General features: G+C 43.7%; 1 protein-coding gene across 6 annotated transcripts in view; it reads left to right on the top strand.

Annotated features, from left to right (window-relative positions):
* Nucleotides 1-23,452, top strand: part of bbx (BBX high mobility group box domain containing) — a 35,741-nt gene that overhangs the window by 5,049 nt on the left and 7,240 nt on the right. For 5 of the 6 annotated variants that reach the window (XM_018755579.2, XM_018755577.2, XM_018755578.2 and 2 more), the window contains 11 exons: nucleotides 11,830-11,998; nucleotides 13,063-13,323; nucleotides 16,083-16,287; nucleotides 16,846-16,913; nucleotides 18,238-18,315; nucleotides 18,411-18,491; nucleotides 20,505-20,582; nucleotides 20,672-20,755; nucleotides 21,159-21,254; nucleotides 22,073-22,889; nucleotides 23,040-23,178. In XM_018755579.2, the coding sequence (XP_018611095.2) occupies nucleotides 11,840-11,998; nucleotides 13,063-13,323; nucleotides 16,083-16,287; nucleotides 16,846-16,913; nucleotides 18,238-18,315; nucleotides 18,411-18,491; nucleotides 20,505-20,582; nucleotides 20,672-20,755; nucleotides 21,159-21,254; nucleotides 22,073-22,889; nucleotides 23,040-23,178 (2,066 nt within the window). In that variant the 5' untranslated portion in view covers nucleotides 11,830-11,839. The remainder of the gene's footprint in view (nucleotides 1-11,829; nucleotides 11,999-13,062; nucleotides 13,324-16,082; nucleotides 16,288-16,845; nucleotides 16,914-18,237; nucleotides 18,316-18,410; nucleotides 18,492-20,504; nucleotides 20,583-20,671; nucleotides 20,756-21,158; nucleotides 21,255-22,072; nucleotides 22,890-23,039; nucleotides 23,179-23,452) is intronic. The other variant, XM_018755580.2, reaches the window with a different exon arrangement.

Raw genomic sequence — 23,452 nt, 5'->3', positions numbered from 1 at the left:
CCATTCCCTAAATAACACATGGGTCTTCTCCAAGCGCCCCGATTGCCTCCCGGAGCTCAAAGACATGTGTTACAGGTAGATTTATGACTAAACTACAATTAGTGTGTGTGTATTTTAAATTGCACTGCTTCTGACATTGAGCATAAAGCCAGAAACTGTGTTTAAACCTGCCACCAAATAAATCTGGGATATGCAACAATAAGCTTGTGCTTACACAAAATGAATAAAACATATAATATGAAACATTTTTCTAGTAATTGATTGTAATTACTTATACAAAAAGAAATCCTAAAAACACCAATATACACAAAATAAATATAAATGGCTCCATCGCCTGCAAATGCCCACATCCTCAAGGTCTCCCCATGTTTGTGTGTGTTTCCTCCCAAAGTCCAAAAACATGTCCAAAGATATGGTAAACAAGTTACTCTAAATTGCCCCTAGTGTGTGTATGTTATTATGTATGTATGCATGTGTGTGTCTGCAGTTTTGTATGTATAAATTGGTGGAAGACTGTAAACACTTCAGTGTATCTAGCATTGTAAGTCACCTTGGACAAAGGCCTCAGCTAAATACTATTGTAATAATTATTTTAAGTTGCTTTGGAGAAAAGCATCTGCTCAGTGAAAAAAATGTAGACGTGTCAAACTGCTCAGTCCTAAGACAAAGTAGGGGCGTTGCATTGAAATTTCTCGTAAAGTCGAATTCTTGTAACTTGAATGGGCCAATCTCGAGAGATGACTGTACATTGTGTTGCTGATAGGTTGCTCTGTATTAGTAACTATGTCTCAGTAAATACTTTATCTCTGCATATGACAAATTAACTGCACTCTAGAATCATGTGTCTGCATCCAAATCTCTCCTTCTGTTGATGTAATGCACTCATTGTATTTTTTTTCTCTGAGATCTACGTCACTTTGGAGAAAAGTGTCTCCAAAATGTGCTAAATGAATAAAAGTAAATTTATCACTGGATCCACAGCAATGTTATTTTAGCTCAAAACTGAAAGATAAGAAGGTGTTTTTTAGTCTTTTCTGATTACAAAAGTTGTTTTTGACTAAAATAAACTCATACACTCTTCTGTCTCCGGATCCATGTTAATGAAAATTTGATGATGTTCTACATGACAAAGGGTACCTTCAATCTTACGTTTTTGGCTTGATATATTGAGTTTTTAACTCTTTATGCCCTTTATGTGCACTGCTCTTACCATTAGCTCAATAAAATACAGTTTACAAATTCTTAAGTAGGCATAGTTCAGTATTCTCACAAATGTGATAATATGAAGAAGTGTAATAAGAGACAACATTGGGACATGTCCCACTCAGTGTACAACCAAGTGTAATGTGCCCCCCCCACCCCCTGTTTCTATGTAGAACTCTGTTAAATACTATAGCACAGAGCCATTTAAATATCGGTTTTAGCCGCAGATTTGGTTAAACTGCAGTGTGATCATATCCCCCACTCCTTGTAACTTAAGACACAATATTCTTCAATGCGTAGTTTGTGAAACATCATGATAACTCTGAATATTTGCATAGTGATTTTTGTGTTAATTTGTTTTTGTCTTGGTAGTGTTCATTTTATTACATTAATTTTTATAACATTATTACATTGTTTTTATACTCTGCTGTGAAAACACATTTTGTCTGGGTAAATGAGATTAATTTGTGGTTTTGACGGTGGGGTGTCCCATGTCATGTGCTGTATGGGTTCAGTTTAAAATAACTTTAGGACTGGCCTCATTAAACCCAGTCTGTTTAAGACACTGTCCGCATTGCTCGTTTCCTCACCACCATGTATAAGTGGTCTGCCTGTTGTTGCTTTTTTTTTCGTCCCCCAGTACGAAACAAGTTTTCATGCCACTGATAAAATATGCTGCTGTGATTGTTGTGCTGCCTCTAATGTTGTTATTTTGATGTTCTTAGGTGTAACTTATGGCTCTGTGAAAGTTTTTTCTTCAGTTTGAGTCCTTTATAATAGTTTTCCACCCAACGTGGTGATTTCCCAGAAGGAAGTAGGCCCATTAATGGGGGAACCCAATACTGTATTAGTATAGAAACTATTAGATGTGATTCCTGCCCACTAAGTGAGAGAGCAAGCGAGCAGCTCACTTAAGTAACAATGTCCTCTTAATATTATTGGAACTTTTTATTTGGAGACTACAATTTAGGAACTTGTTCTTTAGTAGACTGCAGTATGTGTGCCACATGATCTCAACAAGACTTGTAGACATACAGGAGAGAGACTCATACAACATATCCAGTAGCGTGAAGGTCGCCTATGGCACCATAAATTACATTCAGTGGGACAACACTGCAGCAGTAAATTAACACTTCACGATAAAATAAGAAACACAATCAACTGGCCACACCCCACAGCAGGAACTTGCTCTGAACAGGTTAATTTACAAAATAAAACACAAGAATTTGGGCTGCAATTCATTAAGGAAAAACAGAGAACCATTTTCCTGTCGATGTTATAGTAAAAAATACAAAAAAGAAAAAACAAGCACCGCATAGCTGCTACAGGTGCATATTCCATACATATTTTGCAATTCCGTATTCTTTGGGGTGGGGGGATGCGGTGGCGCAGTGGGTTGGACCACAGTCCTGCTCTCCGGTGGGTTGGGGGTTCGAGTCCTGCTTGGGGTGCCTTGCGGTGGACTGGTGTCCTGTCCTGGGTGTGTCCCCTCCCCATCCGGCCTTACGCCCTGTGTTGCCGGGTAGGCTCCGGTTCCCCGTGACCCCGTATGGGGCAGGCGGTTCTGAAAATGTGTGTGTGTGTGTGTGTGTGTGTGTGTGTGTGTGTGTATTCTTTGGGGTGCAGTCAATAAGTTCTAAGACTGGTCACCGTGTGGCAGTGCAGATGTTGGTTGGTGTCTTCTCATAGATTAATTCATACATAATGAATGCACAGTATCCTAAATATAGGATGAGATTAGAAAAAATACCTAAGTACAGTTGTTATTGTTGTGTGACAAAATACTAATAATAAGGATGAGAAGTCATCAAGCATGGTAGTGGTTGGATGAGTAAGATAAAAGAGACTAAGGGTAAGATGTTACATATGATATATAACCGACTAGACCTGCCTTACATGGCACACATGCCTTTTTTGTCCATCTGCAGAGAGCATCTTTGCTCTTTGCTGCTGCTGTTTTGCTTCATTTTTTTCCACAGTGTTATGCTGTACTACTTAGTTGTTTGTTTCTTCTGCTTATTCGCATCAGTTATCTTTAAACAGAATGCACCCCAAGAAAAAAGATCTACTAGCATCTCAGTTTTTTAATTATGTTACATCGATCCAGATTAAAGACATTTCTCAGTATTTCTTATGTGAAAAATATTCCACTACGTGTTGTTTTGTTAATACACAACGCATTATCGTCAAATAGTCAGGACCCCCTGTACATTGATAAATAAACATGAATAAGAGATGGAATGCAGAAGAAAGAGGGTGGTTCTTCTGTCTTAAATATCATTGCAGACTTGCAGTGCTCATAAAAGCTGCTCTTAGTGATTTTTAAAATACTGAAGAACTTAAAAATAATATTAAAGGTGGGAGATGTGAAATACAGAACTTGAAAGACAGACTTGTGGTCATATGGTCTCCTGCACATTAGATAATAGCAGAGCTGAATTAGCTCAGGAAGTGATCTTTTGAAATGACATCATCTCGATACTGAGTATGTAGCAAAAAAATGTAGTTTTAATTAATATGTACCAGTGCTGCATGAGATGAAATGGGTGGTTAAGAATTAGTTCTTAAACAAAATATTATTAATTTTAATTTCATGCCACTCAATATTTGAAACCAATATCTATAAGGTGTCTTAGGAAAGACACTTTTGATCGTTGACGCTTTGCAGTGTAAAGTGAGCGGAAATGTTATTGTATGGCAGGTAAGCTGAACAACATTCAGATCACTGCAGTAGCATGCTGGTCTCCCCAACGAGGAGACGCACAGATGTTGCACTGAAATACAGAGGTGTGCATTACAAATACACACAAGTTTGTGTGTGACCTGGATGACACAGAGCGGTACCATTGTCTCCTCTGCAGGCAGTTTCTCCGGGAGACTTCTGTGCTCTGTGCTCGAGAGAAGGGGGCATGAGAATTGAATGTTTAAGACAATGAACTGGCAGAGTGCCGATCGCAAGAGCCAGACAGATGTGTTATTTCATAGGTGTACAATTGGCAGAACTACACAAAAGAGATGAGTGGATAACACTGACTCTCTTTTGATCATTGCTCGTCCTGGTGAAGGCCATGGTGGTGCGGAGCCCATCCCATAAGTACTAGGGATACCCTGGACAGGATGCCAGTCTATCACAGGGTAGCCACACACACACAGGTACACGCCACAGGAAATTTACAGTCGCCAAAGTACCTGAAACACATCTTTGGGCTGTGGGAGGAAACCAGAGCACCTGGAGAAATCCACACAGACACTGGGTGAACATGCAGAATCCATGTAGAGGGGATATGTAAAATTTAAAAACATAAATTTCAACTTCTAGCTGTGAAGTGATAGCAGAAGAGCAGGTAGTTCCTTTTTTGCATAAACAAATACTTATTGTAAATATTACTAATAGGGGCTGCACATAGCATAGTGCTTATAGCTGCTGCCTTGGGATTTGATGGATCCATCTTTGAATCCCACATCTTGCTGTAGTACCCTTGAGCAAGGTGCCCTAAATTGTTCCACTGAATATTACCTAGCCATATAAATGGGTAAATAATTGAAAATAACTGAACTATGCGATTCATTCTTCGGAGAAAACATCACCTAAGTGATTAATTGTAAATGCTGTTATGAAACAGTCCCTAATAGCAGTACAACAATGTGTACAGAAGAACTGAATGCTGAATATAACATCAGGATGTCATAACTCCTTCTCCACACCACCACAGTGCTTTCTACCAAATCACACTTATTGTTAAAGCGTAAAAAAGATTCTTCTACTTTGTCAGCATTATTATTATTATTATTATTATTATTATTATTAACAGTTGGTATTGGTTGGCAGCATGGTGGTGTATTGTGTAGCGCTCATACCTCATAGTGCCTGGGCTGTTTTGATGTTGATTTCAATCCACTTCAGTCTGTGTAGTGTTTTCATGTTCTGTCCTTGTTTGTGTGGCTTTCCGCTGGGTGCTCTGGTTTCCTCCCACAATCCAGAAACATTGAGCTCAGGTGAATTGAACATCTGGTAGCGTAGTGGTTTGAGCTGCTGCCCTTGGACCCACAAGGTCACAGGTTGGAATCTCACCTCCGGTTGTAGTACCCATGTGCAATGTACTTACCCTGAAATTTTTCCAGTAAAATTGCCCTCTCACTCGCATTTAGTGAGTGAGTGTGTTGGATCGCCTTGCGAGGGACTGGTGTCCTGTCCAAGATGAAGCCTGCCTTATAGCCTGTACTTTTAGGATAGTTGCTGCACCACCAGATAGTGAGAATTAACAGTGGTACGATGTATAGCGGGTAGAGCAGAGATCCCAAAGAGTGTGACTTTCAGGCGGTCCACTGTTGATGTCAGGAGGATATATTGTACATTACCGTAATCGCTGCAATAAGATGGGGCAGTTAGCTTGCTAAACTATTATTTAATCATCTCATTAATTGGGCTAACAACTGTATCAGCTGTAAGTGTTGTATGTCACCCAGGATTACATTAACCTGGAGAATGTTTGCAGTGGTTAGAGGCATCTTCAAACGCATCCGTGGTAACATCTTTCCAATGTAAGAAAGAATATGAAAAAGCCATGAAGCTTTTTAGTGCTTTGGGCTGTTCACGTAATGTATAGTTCATAAAGTGTATAACGTCATGAATAAGATTTGTTTATGTTTTGAACCACGTGGTCTTCAGAATGATGGACCACTCTGATCAGTTAATTTTTTTTAAGTTCTTAGTGGAATTAAGGTTGTTTTCCCTTTTTGAAGTGCACAAAATGTGCAGCTGTGCACAGCATTATGGAGTGCTCTTTTATATGGTTGCCCAGGGCTGTTTTCTCCCGAGCTTAACCTCGACTTAAATATATGAAGAGCAACAGGTAGCTGTATGTGATGTGCAGCCGCTAGTTTGTAAACAGGAGCTTTAGCCCGAGTGGGGAGAAGTGTGAGTCTTCATGTGGTGTCAGCTGTTTTGCATTATAAACACGTGGAAAGAAACTGATAGTGTTATTACATGTTTCAGTGTGCAAATCACATTTATGCGCAGATATTCTTACACTGAAGGGGCTGACTTTGTGCACGGCGGACACCGATGCATTGCAGGTCTTGCGCGTCAAAGAGCTGACAGTTTCCAATGGAGGCTGCGAGTGTCGCAGAGCTCGGAGTGGAACTCTGATGAGAACAGAGGGTACGTGTCTGCAGAAATGAGGAGACACCATTATAGCATAGTGTCGCGTCCCAGATATCGAGCAGACAAGGTGCTGCGTGCCCGGACGGGGGACCCACTGGACAGTCTGCGTATTTTACCTACTCGTGCGTAACTTCATAGTGTGCATTTTACATACTCTTAAGTGTCCTCCAAAAAAATGAGCAGCTATTCAATTTATAGCCTCAATAAACAGGATCCAATTATGAAACGCAAGCAAGCAAGCGAAGGGCTGTGAATTTCCTCTTGTAAATACTGGTGCCGTCTTTGCTTCTGTCCGCAAGAGCTGCACCTCATTAACTGTTCATGTAAAACTAATTCTTCTGACATGATTAATGACGTATATGCGGGCTGAAAGTGTAGCGAAACTTTCAAGGAAAGAAGCTGTTTGCGTGCAACAGTAAACATCCCTATTATTTGTTTCTAGATGTTGGGGAATTTTTCTCCAGTACAGATATGTCCTGTAATTATTACTGAGTTGAAAGCAAAATGTTTGATTTAATATTTAATACATGCCTGCCTCTTACTCCCAGTAGCTCCCATGAATATTAATCCAATCTAGAAGGAATGGCCCTCCTCTCAGCGACTGTGTGTGCGTTCCATTATGCCAAAGTGCTGCCAGATTTTTGCCAGGGAGTGCGCACTGCTTCATGTGAGTTCTGCCTTCCTTCGCAAAGGCCACTGAATAGCTGTTATCGCACAAAGCCCTGTGTTCTTGAGCCATGTTGTTGCTGGACCGGGTGCACAGGGTACCGTGCCATTGCGGACAGTCCCGAAACAGTCTTGTCCATGCACGGCTGGGTTCAAGACTCCTCGGTTTGTTTTACCGACGGTGGCCTTTGTGACACACAGATTCACGGCCTATTCCCTCGCCCAGAAGAAAGTATGTGTAATCCCTTCCCAAATCGGTCGGCGTTGCACAGATTTAACAGCAAGAGGGCAGCAGATAGTAAAAGAACAAAGGCTGGAGCCCAGTGGCCCGGCTGTTTGCGTAATGCACATCAGGTGTGTGTTCTGGGATTTGCAGCTTGTGCGTCAGGACGGTTCTTGCAGTTATTCTTTCTCCTAACAAGATCGATTGGCCTCATACTGCACTCAGGCAGCTGAACTTTCATTGTGTACATTCTTGTCATTTGAAGGGGCTTGTTTCTGCATTAAGATTTTTCAGAAATGCTCCTCTTCGTGCTTGCTGTTAAAGGGGAAGCTCATCGAAAGATTCGTCTGTTTGATGGCTACACACGATGGAGATGGGAAAGTAGTTTTTCTGCAGGTCGGCTTGCAGGTGAAGTGAGCATGTGGGACTGTGCGGTCATACACACGACAGCAAACCCCTACTTGGGAGGATCATGGACCATCACTGGAGCCCGTCTTCACAGCGAATGTGCGATGCGCGCTGGTGCGACTAAAGCCAGCGTGAGAAGGCAGATTGGTGCAATTCTAAGATTTGGGAGTTTAGAGAGGAGACACTCACCTCCATGAGCTGATCTGGCACCACATTCTGTTCATCCTTTGGAAACTTCAGGGGCTGTAAGAGCGAGGGCCTCACCTGTGTGAGGGTTCACCGAAGGCCTTTCCGCTTACACTTGCCTCCCTCTGTGGAAGTCTTGTGCGGACGAGTTTCTTAAGTACATATTATGTAGGATTTCACTTCCACGAGGCTTCATTCCTGATCCCTCCTGCCTCTCATCGTTTCAGAAGCTGGCTTGTTAAAAGCTCGTTGCTGCAAAAAATTGGGAAAGCATGGCTACATGTCCCACCTATCTCCGCCGAGAGCGAGACGCGAGTTACGCCAGCCAGGGCTAATTTGCTTGTTTGACAGGCATAGACTGGAGGCCGCGGAAGGTTATTTATCTGGAATAAATGTTGTGCCGCCCAGTACACTGGCAGGTAATTATGCGGCCGCGGTATCCGAAGAGCTTCCCGCCATTCTGCTGCTGTAATTGACTTCTCTTAGAGGCTTTCCGGTTCCACTGGAGTTGTGCTGTTGGTTCTGGTTCAAACACCAAATTTACAAATGTTTTCACAGGGTTTTTCTCTGGTTTTAACTGTACACAGTACAACACAGTATAGTATGTTTTTAGCTGTCTGCAGGAGTAAATACTTTGCCAGCTGGTCTTGGCAGTGATTTGTATGTCATGGAATGAGCTGAGACCACATGGGCGTCTTCTCTTGTAATGAAGATATTGTTGTGATACTGTTCTTTACTGGAGTATTGTGAATGACAGCGTCACGGCCGCGCTATAGATCCCACTTGCGGTCACGTCCAATCCAAGTGCATCATGGAACTTGCGAGCAGGGCCCTTTGGAGAGAAGTAAAGCATGTGAACGGAAAGAGCAAATCGTCGCTCTCGTCCCTTTGCTCTCCTTTAGTCTCGGTGCTCCACGGTCACCACAAACAGCCAGGGCTGCCCGCCACCCCCCACTCCAACCCAACCCCCCGCCTCGGCCTGAGCTCCCACTAATATGTCAATTACAGCAGAATCCATGGAGCGTGGAGGCCTCCGTACAAATGAATTAATCACATAACATGCTCTTTGGAGAGAGCTCCTTTTTTTACCACTGCATTGGTCACGTGAGCTCCCAAGACTTTGCTAAGGCAAATGTTTTGTACGAATATCAGATTTGGTCTCGTCATCTTTTCTGGATGCCTTTACGTTGATCAGTTTTTCAGGCCAAATTGTTCACTTCAGTGGTGCATGTTTTTGTATGGTTACAAACATTCCAGTCAAGGTGCTTTTTTTCTTTGTTTTCCAAAGCAGTAGAGATGGTTCCCTATGTAAAGTGTTTATTCAACATGCAGGTTTACATGGAGCGAAAGATACATATATACATACATACATACATCCATACAAACGTTATTAACCCTGAAGGACATTGCATGAGGTTACAACAGCATACATACAAAAAGTAGTGAAAGAAGACACTGGAGTAACACTGAAACAAATAAAATAGACAGACAGACAGACACACAGTCTGAAACCGCTTGTCCCAAGCGGGGTCACGGTGAGCTGGAGCATAACCCGGCAACACGGGGCGTAAGGCTGGAGGGGGAGGGGACACACCCAGGACAGGACACCAGTCCATCACAGGGCACTCCAAACAGGACTTGAACCCCAGACCCACCAGAGAGCAGGCACAGGCCAAACCCACTGCGCCACCACGCCCCCTCCAAATAAAGTATAAATAGAAATATCACACTCAGGTAAATAAGTATAAACCAAGTATAAAACTGTACAAATAGACACTGTGCATGTAAATAAAAAGTAGTATTGACTGCTCAGAAGCACTCAGAAAATCAGAGGTCAGTAATAGTGGGAAGACTCATTACAGAGCCTATTTATTAATTATTATTACTTAATTACGACATAAAAGAGTTTCATAAACTGAACGTGTTGCTTGATTTAATCTGTAAAGCACGCCATGCATTTTTACATGAATTAACAGATGACTGGTACAATGAATGAATAGACGTGGCCAACAGGTAATGAGTGGTTTTTTTTTTTTTGTATTGCTATGAACATTTATGGCCTTGGGACAGCTCATAGTGTCCTGGTTAGAGCTGCTGTATTTGGATACAAAAGCCACTGGTTTGAATCACTGGGTCACAGCTTCAGATCCCACCTCCTGCTGTAGTACTGTTGAGCCAAGTACTTATCCTAAATTGTTCTAGTAAAAGGAACCAGCTGTACAAATGGGTAAATAAGTGTGCGTAGTTTAACACTGTAAGTCATGCTGGAGAAAAGTGTCAGCTACATGAATAACTGCAGATGATGATACACAGAATTGTACTATAATTAGATAAAGATAGGAATACACTGCATTTATTTCAGATATTTTGGTTTTGACTTACATACCTTTAATGTTGATGACTTTCATTCATTCATTTGTTTCATTGTGTTTATGGTAATAGTGGTGCTTTTATTATGAACATTACTTTGTAAATTCTGTCTTTGTGTCAGGGTTCACGTGCGGTCAAGCAACAAATTGAGCAGCTTTCGAACTGTACATGTGTAGTTTGTACATGCATGTCCACTAGTTCCTCTAGTAAGAAATGCAAAGTCACTTTTACCACTGTCATAGTAAATAGTGATAAATAGTGATACTGAAGTTTCTTGATTTATTAGCTGGTGAGTTTCTGTGAAAACCTCAGAAATAATAATAATTACGAAAAAAATTCCTCAGAATTTTGAAAAACTTCCTATTTTTATTAACTTCAACCAAAATTAAAATGAAAGGTAATTTAAACTAAACAACCTCCCGATGTCACGCCCACACAATCAAGCCAAATAAATGACCGCACCTGCTGTGAATCAGAGCAGTGGAATATAAAAGCAGCCGTGCCCACTCACCGGATTGTGGAATCTCGTAGAGACTACTTGCTTCACCTGTGATACGACGCGAACTTGGCTTACCTCCTCGTCCCTTCAGTTCCTCCTTCCTCCTTGCTTCTTGTTCTCGGATTCAGATTCTCGTCTTGCCTCTAGAATGACATCTGCGTCCCGGAAGACCCACGCCTGCCCCCGACTGCGATTCTTGTCCTCTGCCTTGATAATCCCCATAGTAAACATCCCCGCAATTGGGTCCACAACTTCCCTCTCGGGCTCCTGTCTGAGTCATAACACCTGATCTAGCCTGATGGTTCAAATCCCTTAAATGTCTGTAGTGTTCTTTAGTTTAAGACTGTTTTTAACCTTCTTTGTTGTCTAGACAATCAAAGTTTAATACAGGTATCTTTAATTATGGGTTAGATTCTCTAAAAGTCTCAATTAAAGCCAAATTATATGAAAAATACTTTTAATTTTGAACATTTTGTGCAATAAATTTAAAGGTAATTTAGAATGACTGAAAATAAGCATAATTCATCTCCACAATCACCTGTCTAATGCCAATTGTTAACCATCCATGTGCAGTCTTCGTCATCCTGTTATTGATTAGCGACGCTCACAATTGGACACGAGTGCGTGAAGGCAGTCCCACAGTCCTACACGGTTTTGGTGCATTTCACCGTCAGCTAATATCTAGGTGCAAAAATGCATGTTAGTTTCACTCTACCCTGGAAATTTTAGAGAATGGATAATTGAAAAATGAATAACAAATAAAGAATCTGTTATAAATCTGGAGGAATTTCATTTAATAATCTGGAAAATGTTTGTATCTTTTTCGTATGTTTGTAAATTCCTAACTCGAACCTTTGCAACATGAGTGTTCTTGTGGCCTGCAGACTTGTTTTTGTCTTGAAACAAACGTGTTTTTAAAAATGGTGTCCTCTGAGATAGCAAAGTACTGATGCCAATGTGGAGTGCAGTTACGCAGTCATGAATAGCCTTTAAGCATAACCCTTACACACTGTAGACTCCACTTCATCTAAGTCTAGCAAAGTCCTGCTTTAAAGTAGTCCAACAAGGACGACGCAGGTGAATTAACAGCATTTGCCTGTGCCCCCCCAGGGCGAGCAGCATGAAGGGTGGAGGACGGGGCAAGGAGCCTCCGGGGGAGGGGGAGGTGAGTGGCAAGCGACCCAAGCGCAGGTGTCTCCAGTGGCACCCGCTACTGTCCAAGAGGGCCCTGGATTTCTCAGAGGAAGAGGAGGAAGAAGACGAGGAGGATCTGGACAAAGTGAGCATGCTCTGTCAAAGCGAGGGTCCTCTGTCACTACCCTGACTTTGACACTCGTCCTGGTCCGGGCAGCAATGGAGGAGTCAGAGGCCACGCTTCACCTGTAACTGTGTGCTTGTCAGCAAGGATGAGTGTGCAGGAAAAAGAGTGCACTACAGGGACGAGCTGGACTGTACTCAGTTGTAAAGCCATGCGGAGCTCTAGGTCCAGGCTTGGTGCTGAAACCGCTGGATTTTACTGTAAGGGCACAGTGGGAAGTGTAATGGGTAGGGGTTGTCACCTTGCAGTCTGAAGGATCCCACTCTGAACACTGCATCTGTTGAAGTACCCATGAGCCAGCTCCTTTCCTTGAATTAATGTAGTAAAATTGTTGAGCAGTTTCAGCATGGTGGTGCAGCACCTGGGTGGTGCAAAACAACGGGTTCGATCCCCACTTAGTCTTGGTGGAGTTTGCATGTTCTTCCCGTGTCTGCGTGGGTTTCCTCCAGGCACTCTGGTTTCCTCCCGTAGTCCAAAGACATGCAGCTCAGGTGAACTGGTGACTCTAAATTGCCATTAGTGTGTGAATGTGTGCGTGACTGGCTACCCTTAGTGTGGCCCCCCTCAGCCTTGCACCCAGTGTTTCCTTGGGTAGTCTTTGGTTCACCGCAAACCCTGCTAAGGACAAGCGGTTTTTGAAATTGGATGGATGGATACTCAGCAGTTTAGCGTAGAAATCTTACATTGTAAGTCGTACACTTGCGAGATTTAGGAAGGGAAAAACTGTGTAACTATAGTGGGTGTTGGTGCTGAATGCTACCTAAGACCCCAGATACCACAGTGGTGTTTGGCACAGGCATCCTGCGCTATTTGACTGGCAGGACCTTCTCGTCATTAGCTGGACTGTGTGCCTTAAAGCTGATTCTGACGTTCCTTCACATGCACTTGCATGTCCTGGATAGTCAAGGGAGCATCTATAGCTGCACTAATATCCATGTCCTATCCTGCGGAAAGAATGTCAGCAAGGCATCTGACCATGTAGACAGTGGTGAGGCGAGACAAACTGTAACCCTGCACCCCTTCAGGAGCCACTGCTGTGTGGCGATGCCGCGGACCCCGAGGCAGAGTGCGGGACAGCCGAGGGAGAGGAGGCCGAAGAGGAGTCATCGGAACAACGAGCCCGGCGCCCCATGAATGCTTTTCTGCTCTTCTGTAAAAGACACCGTTCTCTGGTGAGGCAGGAGCACCCAAGGCTGGACAATCGGGGTGCCACCAAGATCCTGGCCGACTGGTGGGCTGTGTTGGAGCCCACAGAGAAACAGAAATACACAGACATGGCCAAGGAGGTACGGCCTGTCCTGCCATTACTCTCTCTACATTATGCTATGTTGATGTAAACTGTTTTGTACCAGCGTGTAAGGTAGCCTGAAAGCTGCGCAGCAAGCATGCCACCTGAACTGAATTGTTCCTTTTAAGAACCCACCGCTGGCTGAAATTACAGATTTATCTGACAGTTTTCTCCAAAGCAACTTGCAACTATTTACACAGCTGAGTAATTTTACTGGAGCTGTTCAGGGTAAGTACCTTGTTCAAGGGTACTACAGCTGGAGGTAGGATTCAAGCCTGTGACCGTTGGGTCCGGTGGCAGCAGCAGTAACCACTACACTACCAACTCTAATATCGTTGGTTTTTCGCCCTTTGTGGAATTAAAATGGCATTATAATGGGCAAAAATGCCCTTGTGCAAAATAACAAACTTCTGTGATAAAGGGGTATATATGAGGGTAAGTGAAAAAGTATCCCCACTATGTCCTTAAATTATCTATTATTAATGCTTTTTTGACTTAACCTCGTGTTTTCATAAGCTTGTTACAGTGGATTTTATTGTGAGGGACCCAGTTAAATGATGTGTGTGTATGTGTGCGTATGTGTGTATTCTAATCTGTAGTGTATACTTTACTCTATTTTACTATGTTGTCCAAGACTGATTCATCTAAAGTATGCTGTACTAACACTACTGCACAATACTTACTGCTCTTATACAGTACTAAAACTACACACACATACTGAAATAAATTTACTATCGCATAATGGAAGTGTTAATACTGTTCTTTACTGGAGTATCATACCCTATGAAAATGAGAGAAATGTTCTTTTTCTATAAATGTACTATGCAAATTTATTATAAAGTCTCTTCGCAGCGCTTCTTCATTGGAGTGATATTCCCAAAAGGCTCCACACTGCTTTATGCGATGAAAAACCCTCTAATAGCTATTTTTTCCAATGGAGCGCACATGTAATGACATGTAAATTCATAATGGATAAAAGTAAAGGGAGCGTTCAGCGACAACGAACGTAGCTTTGTTTAAGTTGGAGGGTTTCGTTGTAATGTACACCCTTTTGTGATTTCATTACAAGTTGAAGATATTTGCTTTTTGTCTCAGTATGTACAATAGACTTGAATATCAGACTGCAATTACCTGCTAATTTGACCTGGTGAATGTAATTTATTGTTAGAACGGAGTGAAAACTTGACTTGAAAGGATTTTGCTGGATTTTATTGGATCCTCTAAAATAGCAAAGTAAATTCAATAAGGCTAATTAGGGGACAGAGGTCTAATTGTCGCCGATGAAGCTCCATGATAGATCTTAGATGTAATATCTAGCTACAGTTTCTTTTTTTTTCCGAGGGAGTTTGTTCATCATTGGTTTGGACACCAATGGCTGACAGCAGTGTAGAATTTACTTGTGGACAAAATGAACTCTTGGGCCTTGTTTATTAGAGAACACAGTAATGAGCCTGACATTCAGTTGGCTGTCTGGCCCCGCTCGTCTCCTGTTTTGCGGTGAAAGGTCGCTGCGTGCCCAGGAGAGCAGCAGTCGGAACTGCCTTGCAGATGTGATTTTGGAAAAGTGGTACACGAGAGCCGACCCGACAGTGCCAGAGCTTGTGGACACTAGGGCTGTCACTATCGATTATTTTGGTAATCGAGTAATCAGACAATAATTTTGGCGAGTACTCGAGTAATTGTTTTTTTTTATTCACAATAAAAATAGAATCAAGTGAACAATAACATATCATGCTTTGCATTTCAAAATTGAAAATAAAGCCATGGTTAATTTTTGTAAGGGTTATAATTCCTTGATTTGTGTGATTAGTAACCATCAAACATGCTAACCCAAGCAGGAGTTTATGAGTTATGAAATCACGGTGAAAAGTAATGTGAACATTGTGAAACATGGATATATATTCATGCCTTAACTTCACTTCGTCTGAGTTTATTATCATCTACATTCCATTAAATTGTGCTCTCTGACGGGTGTTTAAGTGGTGAAACTCTTTATAATGCAAGTATATCATACATATATCATGTTCGGTCTTGTGTTTAAAACGGCATGCAAATTAGGAGTATTCAAAATGATTAAAGTAAAGCTAGTAGTGAACTTACCGTGCTGGCGGAGCATCTGTTACGCCTGGATGTCACATTTTCAGGTGTTGTAGCATTGCAGACGTGCTGTTATTGTATTTAAGTTGGTTTTTGCACAGACTGCAGACAACTATGTTATTCTTTTCTTTTAACGTGAAGTGTTCCCACACCATTGACATTTTTTGCCGTTTTTTTTGCACGGACCCTCGTCTGTGCACCGCCGCCTTTCCGCCATTTTGCCTAGTACTTGACACGGCAAATTGTACTCGAGGATTTTCTTAATCGAGTAATCGTGACAGCCCTAGTGGACACAATCTCAATTTCCACAGTCTTCATGTCAAAGCCAGCCTCTGCAGTGTCGCTGTCATGTGGCTCTTTCTCAGCACTGGCTCAATGTGATCTGGTGAATACCTTTCAGAAGTTAAGGTCTCACATAATGTCCATCAGTGGTCTGCACCTGAACCCCCGGTCCTACCATCTGTCATAGCTTGCAGTCACCGGTCAGAGCGTGACGTTTTATATGCAAATTCTGAAAAGTAAATCATGTAAGTAGCGTCAGTCTATCAGCCCCTTTACCAGCCATTGAGCAGAACATTGGGGTGAATAGCACTGTAAATGCTGTAATGAATAATGTTAGACACTGTTTCCCACAATCTGTAACATATCTTTACTTTCCAGTACAAAGACGCCTTCATGAAAGCCAACCCAGGGTACAAGTGGTGTCCCACCACCAACAAGCCAGTGAAGAGCCCTCTGCCCACCGTGAGCGCCAACCGCAAGAGGGTGTGGTCTTTGTCTCCCTCCAGCTCCCCGAAGGACTGCCCCGTGGCCAGGAAGATCCCCAGAACTGACAGTACCCCGCAGCTCAACTTTGCCATGGCAGGTGTGTGTGTGTAAGAGAGAGAGAGAGAGAGAGAGATTGTGATTGTGGTTTTGAAAACATGTGGTCCTTCCACCAGCCCACGAAGCTGGCTACTTGTTGCTCATTGTTCAGGTGAAATGTACATACCTTGCTGCTTGACAGCAAGGCAGCAAAGCTCAAAAAACATTTTTCTTATAAGTTTTTGTGCTGTATGCAGTGTTGTGTACATAAAAATAGAATAATGCACATATTATGAACTTTTATGAATTACTGAACTTTTCTTTACATTTTCTAACATGCGAGCGTCTTCTGCGAGGTCGCAGAAGTCCAAAAAAATTTTCCCATTTAATTACTGCAGACCAACTCGCGAATAATCAAATTCACGTATATTAAACTCACGTATTTGGAGGGCCGACTACATACAAGAATAATGACTATCCTTGTAGGGTTCACATACTTTCAAGCAGCCCTGTGGAGGGGTTCACCCTATATTAGGTCCCTGCTCTTGCTTCAGTGGGCAGCCTACAGCCCCTAATCGCTGTCACCAGGTGTTCTCCTAACGCTGATGTATCCCTGTAGATCCTACCAAGATGGGGGGCCTGAGCATGCTGTTGTTGGCTGGAGAGCATGCGCTCAGCACCCGAGAGGTAGGCCCCCGTGACCTTGGCAAAACCCCAGTACCCATCCCTGCCCTTGAAGTCAATATTCCAACTGTAATCTGGTGCACAGATACATATGAGCGCCAGCATAATGAGTCTTCCTTGTCCCGGCTGGATTTGTCTCTGCATCTGTATTATACATGGGCAGAGTGGTTAGTCTTGCTCTCTATAGTTCCTGAAATGCTGAACGATGATATTTCATTGTCAATTATTGTAATCTGGTTAGAGTGGAAGATGGTTGCATTCAGAGTATCGGGGGGAGGGTGATAATCAAGAGTCTTCCTGTCATTTTCATGGATGTCTGGAGGTTTCCATCTTCGAAACATTTACTGAATGGTCGGTCCAGGGAAATACACATTATCCTGTGCACCTCTCGGACTGAATTTAATGAGCATCTGATTGCAGCCAAAGCAGATAGAAAATGAATGTTCTTCAGACAAGGAGCGGGCACACATAATGGCAGCCTCAGCGTGTGTGTGTGTGTGTGTGTGTGTGTGTGTGTGTGTGTGTGTGTGTGTGTGTGTGTGTGTGTGTGTGTGCTAGCTGTAGTATGGAGAACATGAGCAAAAGGTGCTCATCCCAAGTATGCTCCTGTGTGGTCATGGCCAGGGCTGGGGCCGGGACACCTAGAGCTAAGGTGCTTCTCAGCAAATGGCTGACTGGTGACAAAGCAGCCCTCACTGCCACGGTTCTCGAAACTGAGCAGCCAGTGCTGGCACCGCCAACTGCGAAGATGCTGTGGCCACATGTTCCCCTAATCTTCCCGATCCTGTTTATCCCAGCGCAAATTGCCGCTAATTACAGCAATGCAGAACGTGTGTCGTAGGGTGTTTCCGCAGGGGGTCACTGTAAAATAATGAGCACCAGAAATCAAGTCGTAGCATAGAGAGGAGCGGTTTCATCAGTAGTGGAACATACCATGAGAAGCTTAAAGTTCCACAGATACCTGCTGAAAAAGAGCCACATGTTGGCTCTTTTTCACCAACCTTTCGCAGTCATTTTACAAGGTTATGGAACATGTAGCTGTCTTGAGCGTCACATACCCCTTTTTTAATTTGGAAAGAAAATTGCAGCTATATGAAATCTCCTGACACTTAAATGATGCAGTACCACCATCTCAATTACGGGCTAGAATGCTTGTATTGCTTCTGTATTCATACGAAGCCCAGAATAACGGTGTACGATATTCTGACAAATTCTGCTCAAGTGTTCATGATATCGCATCTTTTTAACCTGCACTTAACATTTATCTTAAATATTTAATGTAAGCCATATTGATGTGTATCATGTGGACGTGCTCTTCCTGTACCAGATGACTTCAAGCACACCCTTAGTGACGGTGGACGCAGACAAGCAGAGCGGGAAGTCGCCTTTATTCCAGCTTGCTGAGGTATTGGCCTCCTAGGAACATATTGATGATCTCCACAGCCTTACTCAATGCGCAGCGGCAGTGTTTGTTTTAAGGTTCAGGCTTTGTCTCCGCAGATTTCCTCCAGTTCGTCGCATTCGGGATCCACGGACGTTGCTAAGCACCCTGGGAATTCTGCCCTCTTCCAACTCGCTGAGGTAAGCCCACCTGGAGTTCGAAGGTCAAAGTGTTGCGACATGGTGTGACATCCAAAACAGGGTTCTTAACATTTGTCTCGTAGTGGGGTATGTTCTTGATTGACAGATAAATTGAATGCAAATGTACCCACGCAGTTTTGTAAATAAATGTTCTCCAAATAAAAATGCACAATTTAAAGTCCTAAAGAATTAATAACAAGAAGTCATTATATTCAAACATAATGGCTTATTCAAAAACGTATTGAGGAATTGTATATTAGAAGATATTTATTTTCTTAAAATGAATTCCACAGTTGCTTCTTTATCGATTTTTACAGTAGTTTTAAATAATCACATTGATATTGTCAGGGAAATTGAAGAATAATTAACATAATAGCTCTTTCTTACATACACTAAATGTGAAATAATTTAATAAGCTTTAGGGCAGCGCAGTGGCTCACCAGGTAGCCGTGCTGCCTCACGGTGCCTGTGCTGTTTCGACTTGGGTTTCAGTATGGTTTATGTGGTCTCTCTGGAGTTTCTGTAGTCTCCCTGTGTCTGTATGGTTTCCTCCGAGTGCTCCGGTTTCCTCCCACAGTCCAAAGACATGCTGTTCTGGTGAATCGGTTGCCTCTAAATAGCCCGTAGTGTCCCTGTGTGGCTACCCTGCGATACACTTGGATCCCATCCACAGAGTAACCCCAAACCCCCCCCTCGGCCTTGCACCCACTAAGACCTCTAAGACCAGGACACTTGGTTAATAAAAAATTAATTAATAAGAGAACTGAAAGATTCTGTTTATGTATTCAGCATATGTAGAGGAGTATTTTCCTTTGTTTTGTTCTACATATTGCCCTCTTCGTTGCCTTTTCTGATTGCTATCGATATGTAGTTGTAGGCTTTCTCCAGTGCATCTGTGTACTTCTCCTGCACCATTACAGCAGGTAGCAGAGAACATACATGAGCACATGACAACATATGAAGAAAGTTAGTTTTCCTACCTTTTCTTCTAACTGCTTGTAGTATTGATGATATGGCTTCAGCCATGGAAGCTGTGTGTGTGGGAGGGGGAGAGAGAAGTTCATCTGGCCACGTATAATAACGGGTACAGTACAGAAGGCCTGTCTGAGATCCCACAATCCAGATAGGATAGGTGCAGAAAGTGTGTATGGGAAGTGGAAGGTACGATCTTTTGTCATATCAGCACATTTCATCCAACATGGGACCCTTGTCCCTGTTGCCTGCATTGGAGCCCAGTGAGATGGATGCTGTCACCACGCAGGTGAACAGTTCACAAAGAAGGTCTTGAGCATTTTCTAGTCTTGCTAAGAGCTCTTCACACGCTGAATATGTGCTTGTAATTAGTGGTATACTTACTTTCTCAGTTACATTGTAGATTGTCTTTTTTCCCAAAAGATAAATCACTTGCTTTTGCCCGTCAAAGACTCCTATGGTCATCCAAAGGTCAGAGGAAATACCACGTGGAGATTTTGTGAATCGTCCACTTCAACTTGATCCTCTGATGCTTCAGAGCACTTTTGAACATCAGTGAGATTTTGCAAATATTTATAAACATACATAAAAGGATGTGCATAACGCGCCTGGGCTGCAGCCACCGAGATGAGGTGAGTTCTTAGCGGCCTAGTTCGTCAGTCGGAATTTGAGGCGGATTTGTGACCGATAATGGGGGCTTTGTGGAGCACACACCATCTTGTCAACAGGTGCCGGCTACTTTGCGGCATACCCTTTGTGCCAGAAGGTCTAGCAGTTCCAAGCGCAGTCGTTTACTCTTTGTCCCGTTGCAATAGGACAGCAGCAAGAGACTGGAGCTGTGGGCACGGCTGCCAGTTACTGGGGGGTGGGTTGTGCATTCTTATTAAGGTTCTACATTAATTCTTTGTAAAGTGTAAATTACGGAGGTGCTTCCTTGTCACTTGCAGTCATGCAGGAGGAATATCAGCTCAAGCGTCATGCAGTCCAGGAGTGTGCTGCAACTCTGTTTTCTTCTGACCTTCTCTACCACTCTGTTGCCAGATTTCGTCCAGCAGCCCCCAGTCTGCTGTGCCCGTCATCGTTGCAGAGGGGACAGCCGGCCCAGTGGACCCAGCGGAGGTGAGTTTGTCTCTGCCAAACGAGCTCACACCCTCATCGGTCTGCAGGGACTCGATGTGTCAGATGCACTGTCCAATGTTCACCTGCAGGCCTCCTCTCCTGAAAAGCCAGAGATGGGGGCAGCCAGCCCAGCCAAAACCTGTGTGAATTCACCTTTATTTCAGTTTGCTGAGGTGAGATATGTGTGCATTTCCTTGGAGAGTTGGTAGGAACTTGTCTAATCATATGGCTGTAGTTTAGTTACTTAGTCTCTCAGTCAAGTGAGATGACCTTAGGGTAGATATGGATATTTCTTTATCTGGTTGTTGTGCTCTGGGGATTCAGTCAAAGCATACCACTCGAGATTGCGACCCAAATATCACATGCTGAGCCAGTAATACTGGTGACTGTGCTGTACCTCACACCTCATGTCGTTCGGGCAGTGCTGGACATAAAAAGTGTGCACAGAGCAGTATCCTTGTTACCTGGTGCCTTGCATCCTGTTTGTCCCACCTCAGTGAGATAACAGTGCTGGCATCGAGCATCATGCCTCGCAGTGCCAACGTCTCACCTGGCTCTCTGGTTTTCCCTAAGCAGATCTCTTCCTCGTCCACCACCTCCTCTTCCCCAAGCACCTCGCAGTCCACGGAGGGAAAGCAGTGTGGCCAATCTGCTCTCTTCCAGCTTGCTGAGGTAGGCTGCCCTAGGACCTGCCCTACTGACGTCCCCTAATGTCCATGCTAAGGGAACGGGCCTCGGGAGAGCACCTTAATGTGCACAAAGCGCCAGCCTTTCAGAGTCTTACCTGTAAGAGGATCAGTGTTCATTTAAATGAAGTGGTACCATGGTTTAGAGCTCAGACACTCCAACTGGGGCAAATGGAACATGGATTGCTAATTATTAGCTGAAGCACCGGCCCCTGTTTAGCAGATCTTTTGGCTCGAACATCTGTTTTTAATAAGGCCAACGCTGCCCCCTGTTGGACCCGTGTGTATTTCCTCCTCCTTTCAACACATCACCAATAAGCTGTTGCCTTGTTGTCCATACTTGATTAGTTCCTTAACATCTCTGTGTATCAGGTGAATGCTAACAAACCGTAAGGTCTGAATAACCGGGGATGGAGTCCTTATATCAGGATGAGGTTGTCAAATTCTTGAAGTCCAGATAAGTGAATGTCTGCCTAACAAGTGCTTGTACATTTTATGGCAGTTGTATATGTCCGTTATACAGTATTTCATAATGTAATAAAAGTTTATTTTAAACAGTGCTGAGCAGTAAATGTTGTCCAAAGCAACTTATTTCACCTGCTTATGTTCCTCAAGGATATTTTAAAAACATGTTATAGAGCGCTTGTTTTTCAATGAAAAGTTGGTTGACCAAATTTACATCCTTTTCAGTTCGTAGATCCCCTTGCACTGCCATCTTCCACCTTTTCCTATTCCTGGGTGTGGATAGAGGAATGCTGTTGAAATATTTCCTCTCATGTTTCCATCTTGTGGTCTCTCTGGTAGATGTGTTTGGCCTCTGAGGCAGTGAAGATGGAAGCTTTAGCCTCTCAGCCAGTGACGAGCTGCCCAGCAGGCCCCTCCTTCGGTGGCTCCTCTGAGCCACCCAGTGATGACCTTCTGCTCTCCTCACCATCCTCTGCCTCCTCGTCGTCCACTTTCTCATGTACACCCACAGATGGCAGCCCCCCAAAGAGTGCAAAGAAGAAAAAGAAGAAGAAGAAGAAGAGAGAGCGCAGTGAGGAAGCCAGGTCAGACAAGGGGCTTGGTTCGCCGAAGAAGACTGCTAAGAAGCGACAGTCCTCTGAGTCAGACCTTGACAGTGTCATCTACACCATCGAGGCTGTGGCCAAGGGTGCCTGGGGCGGAGATAAGGCCCTAAAGAAGAAGGTCCGCCCTCCAGGCAGCGACAAGGACTACCCCCAGGAGCCCGGCTCACCAAAGAAGAAGGCAAAGTCAAAAGTGAAGAAGCCACCCAGGATGAAGGAGGACATAAAGGACATGAAGGAGGAGGTAAAGGAGGAGGCAAAGGATGCAGAGGAGCCACAGGAGGGCAGCAAACTCCCACAGCCAGAAGCCCCACAGCCCCTGCTGGAAGGAGATACCAAGGTGGTCAGTGTGAAAGCTGAATCCCCAGGCCCCATGGAGGAGCCCCCACCATCCAGCCCCTTGGCTCTCTCTTTTAAGTCAGAGGATAAGGAGGTGGACGTCAAGCAGGAGAGCTGTGGCTCCAGGAAGTCAGAGAGGAGTTGCAAGGGGGCACTGTACAAGACTTTGGTGTCTGAGGGAATGCTGACATCACTAAGAGCCAATGTAGACCGAGGTAACCACTTCTTGCTGTCCAGCTGGCCTGATACAGAGCATGTACTTTAACCTCAGCACACGTGTTTGCATGGGCTTTTGTTGTTGCACACATGCCCCTCTTACATAACCACCTTGAGCCTCAGCACGCTCTCTCTTCTACTCACCCCAGGCAAACGGGGCTCAGGCCGAGGAAGCCTTTCTGACCACGAGGGCAGCTGGACAGACGAGAGCTGGGCATTTACACAGACGGGCTCCTGCAATGCCAAGAAGCTGAAGAAGTCCAAATCAAAGGATGAGTCCGTCCCCGGGTGAGCAGCCAAGGCCAACAGATGCTTTGGATGCTTTGTGATTCTGGGGTCTGCACCATCAGCGGTGCCGTACAGACAAGGCTATGGTCATTTCTCTTCCTCTTATGTGCAGCTGAAAATACCCAAATGTGTCAGGTTTATGGGGGATTAAATGTTTTTCTTCATGGTTTGATCCCACTTTAGAAGTTACACTTTCCAGATAGACAGTACAGCAATCCCTCATTTTACTAAATTAATCCATTCCTTAAAACTGTGCAAACACCAAAAGCCTATT

Source organism: Scleropages formosus, chromosome 4, assembly GCF_900964775.1.
Source record: "Scleropages formosus chromosome 4, fSclFor1.1, whole genome shotgun sequence".
In the NCBI taxonomy this organism is placed as follows: domain Eukaryota; kingdom Metazoa; phylum Chordata; class Actinopteri; order Osteoglossiformes; family Osteoglossidae; genus Scleropages; species Scleropages formosus.
The sequence above is the reverse complement of the archived record's forward strand: the minus strand, read 5'-3'. Positions and strand labels throughout refer to the sequence as shown.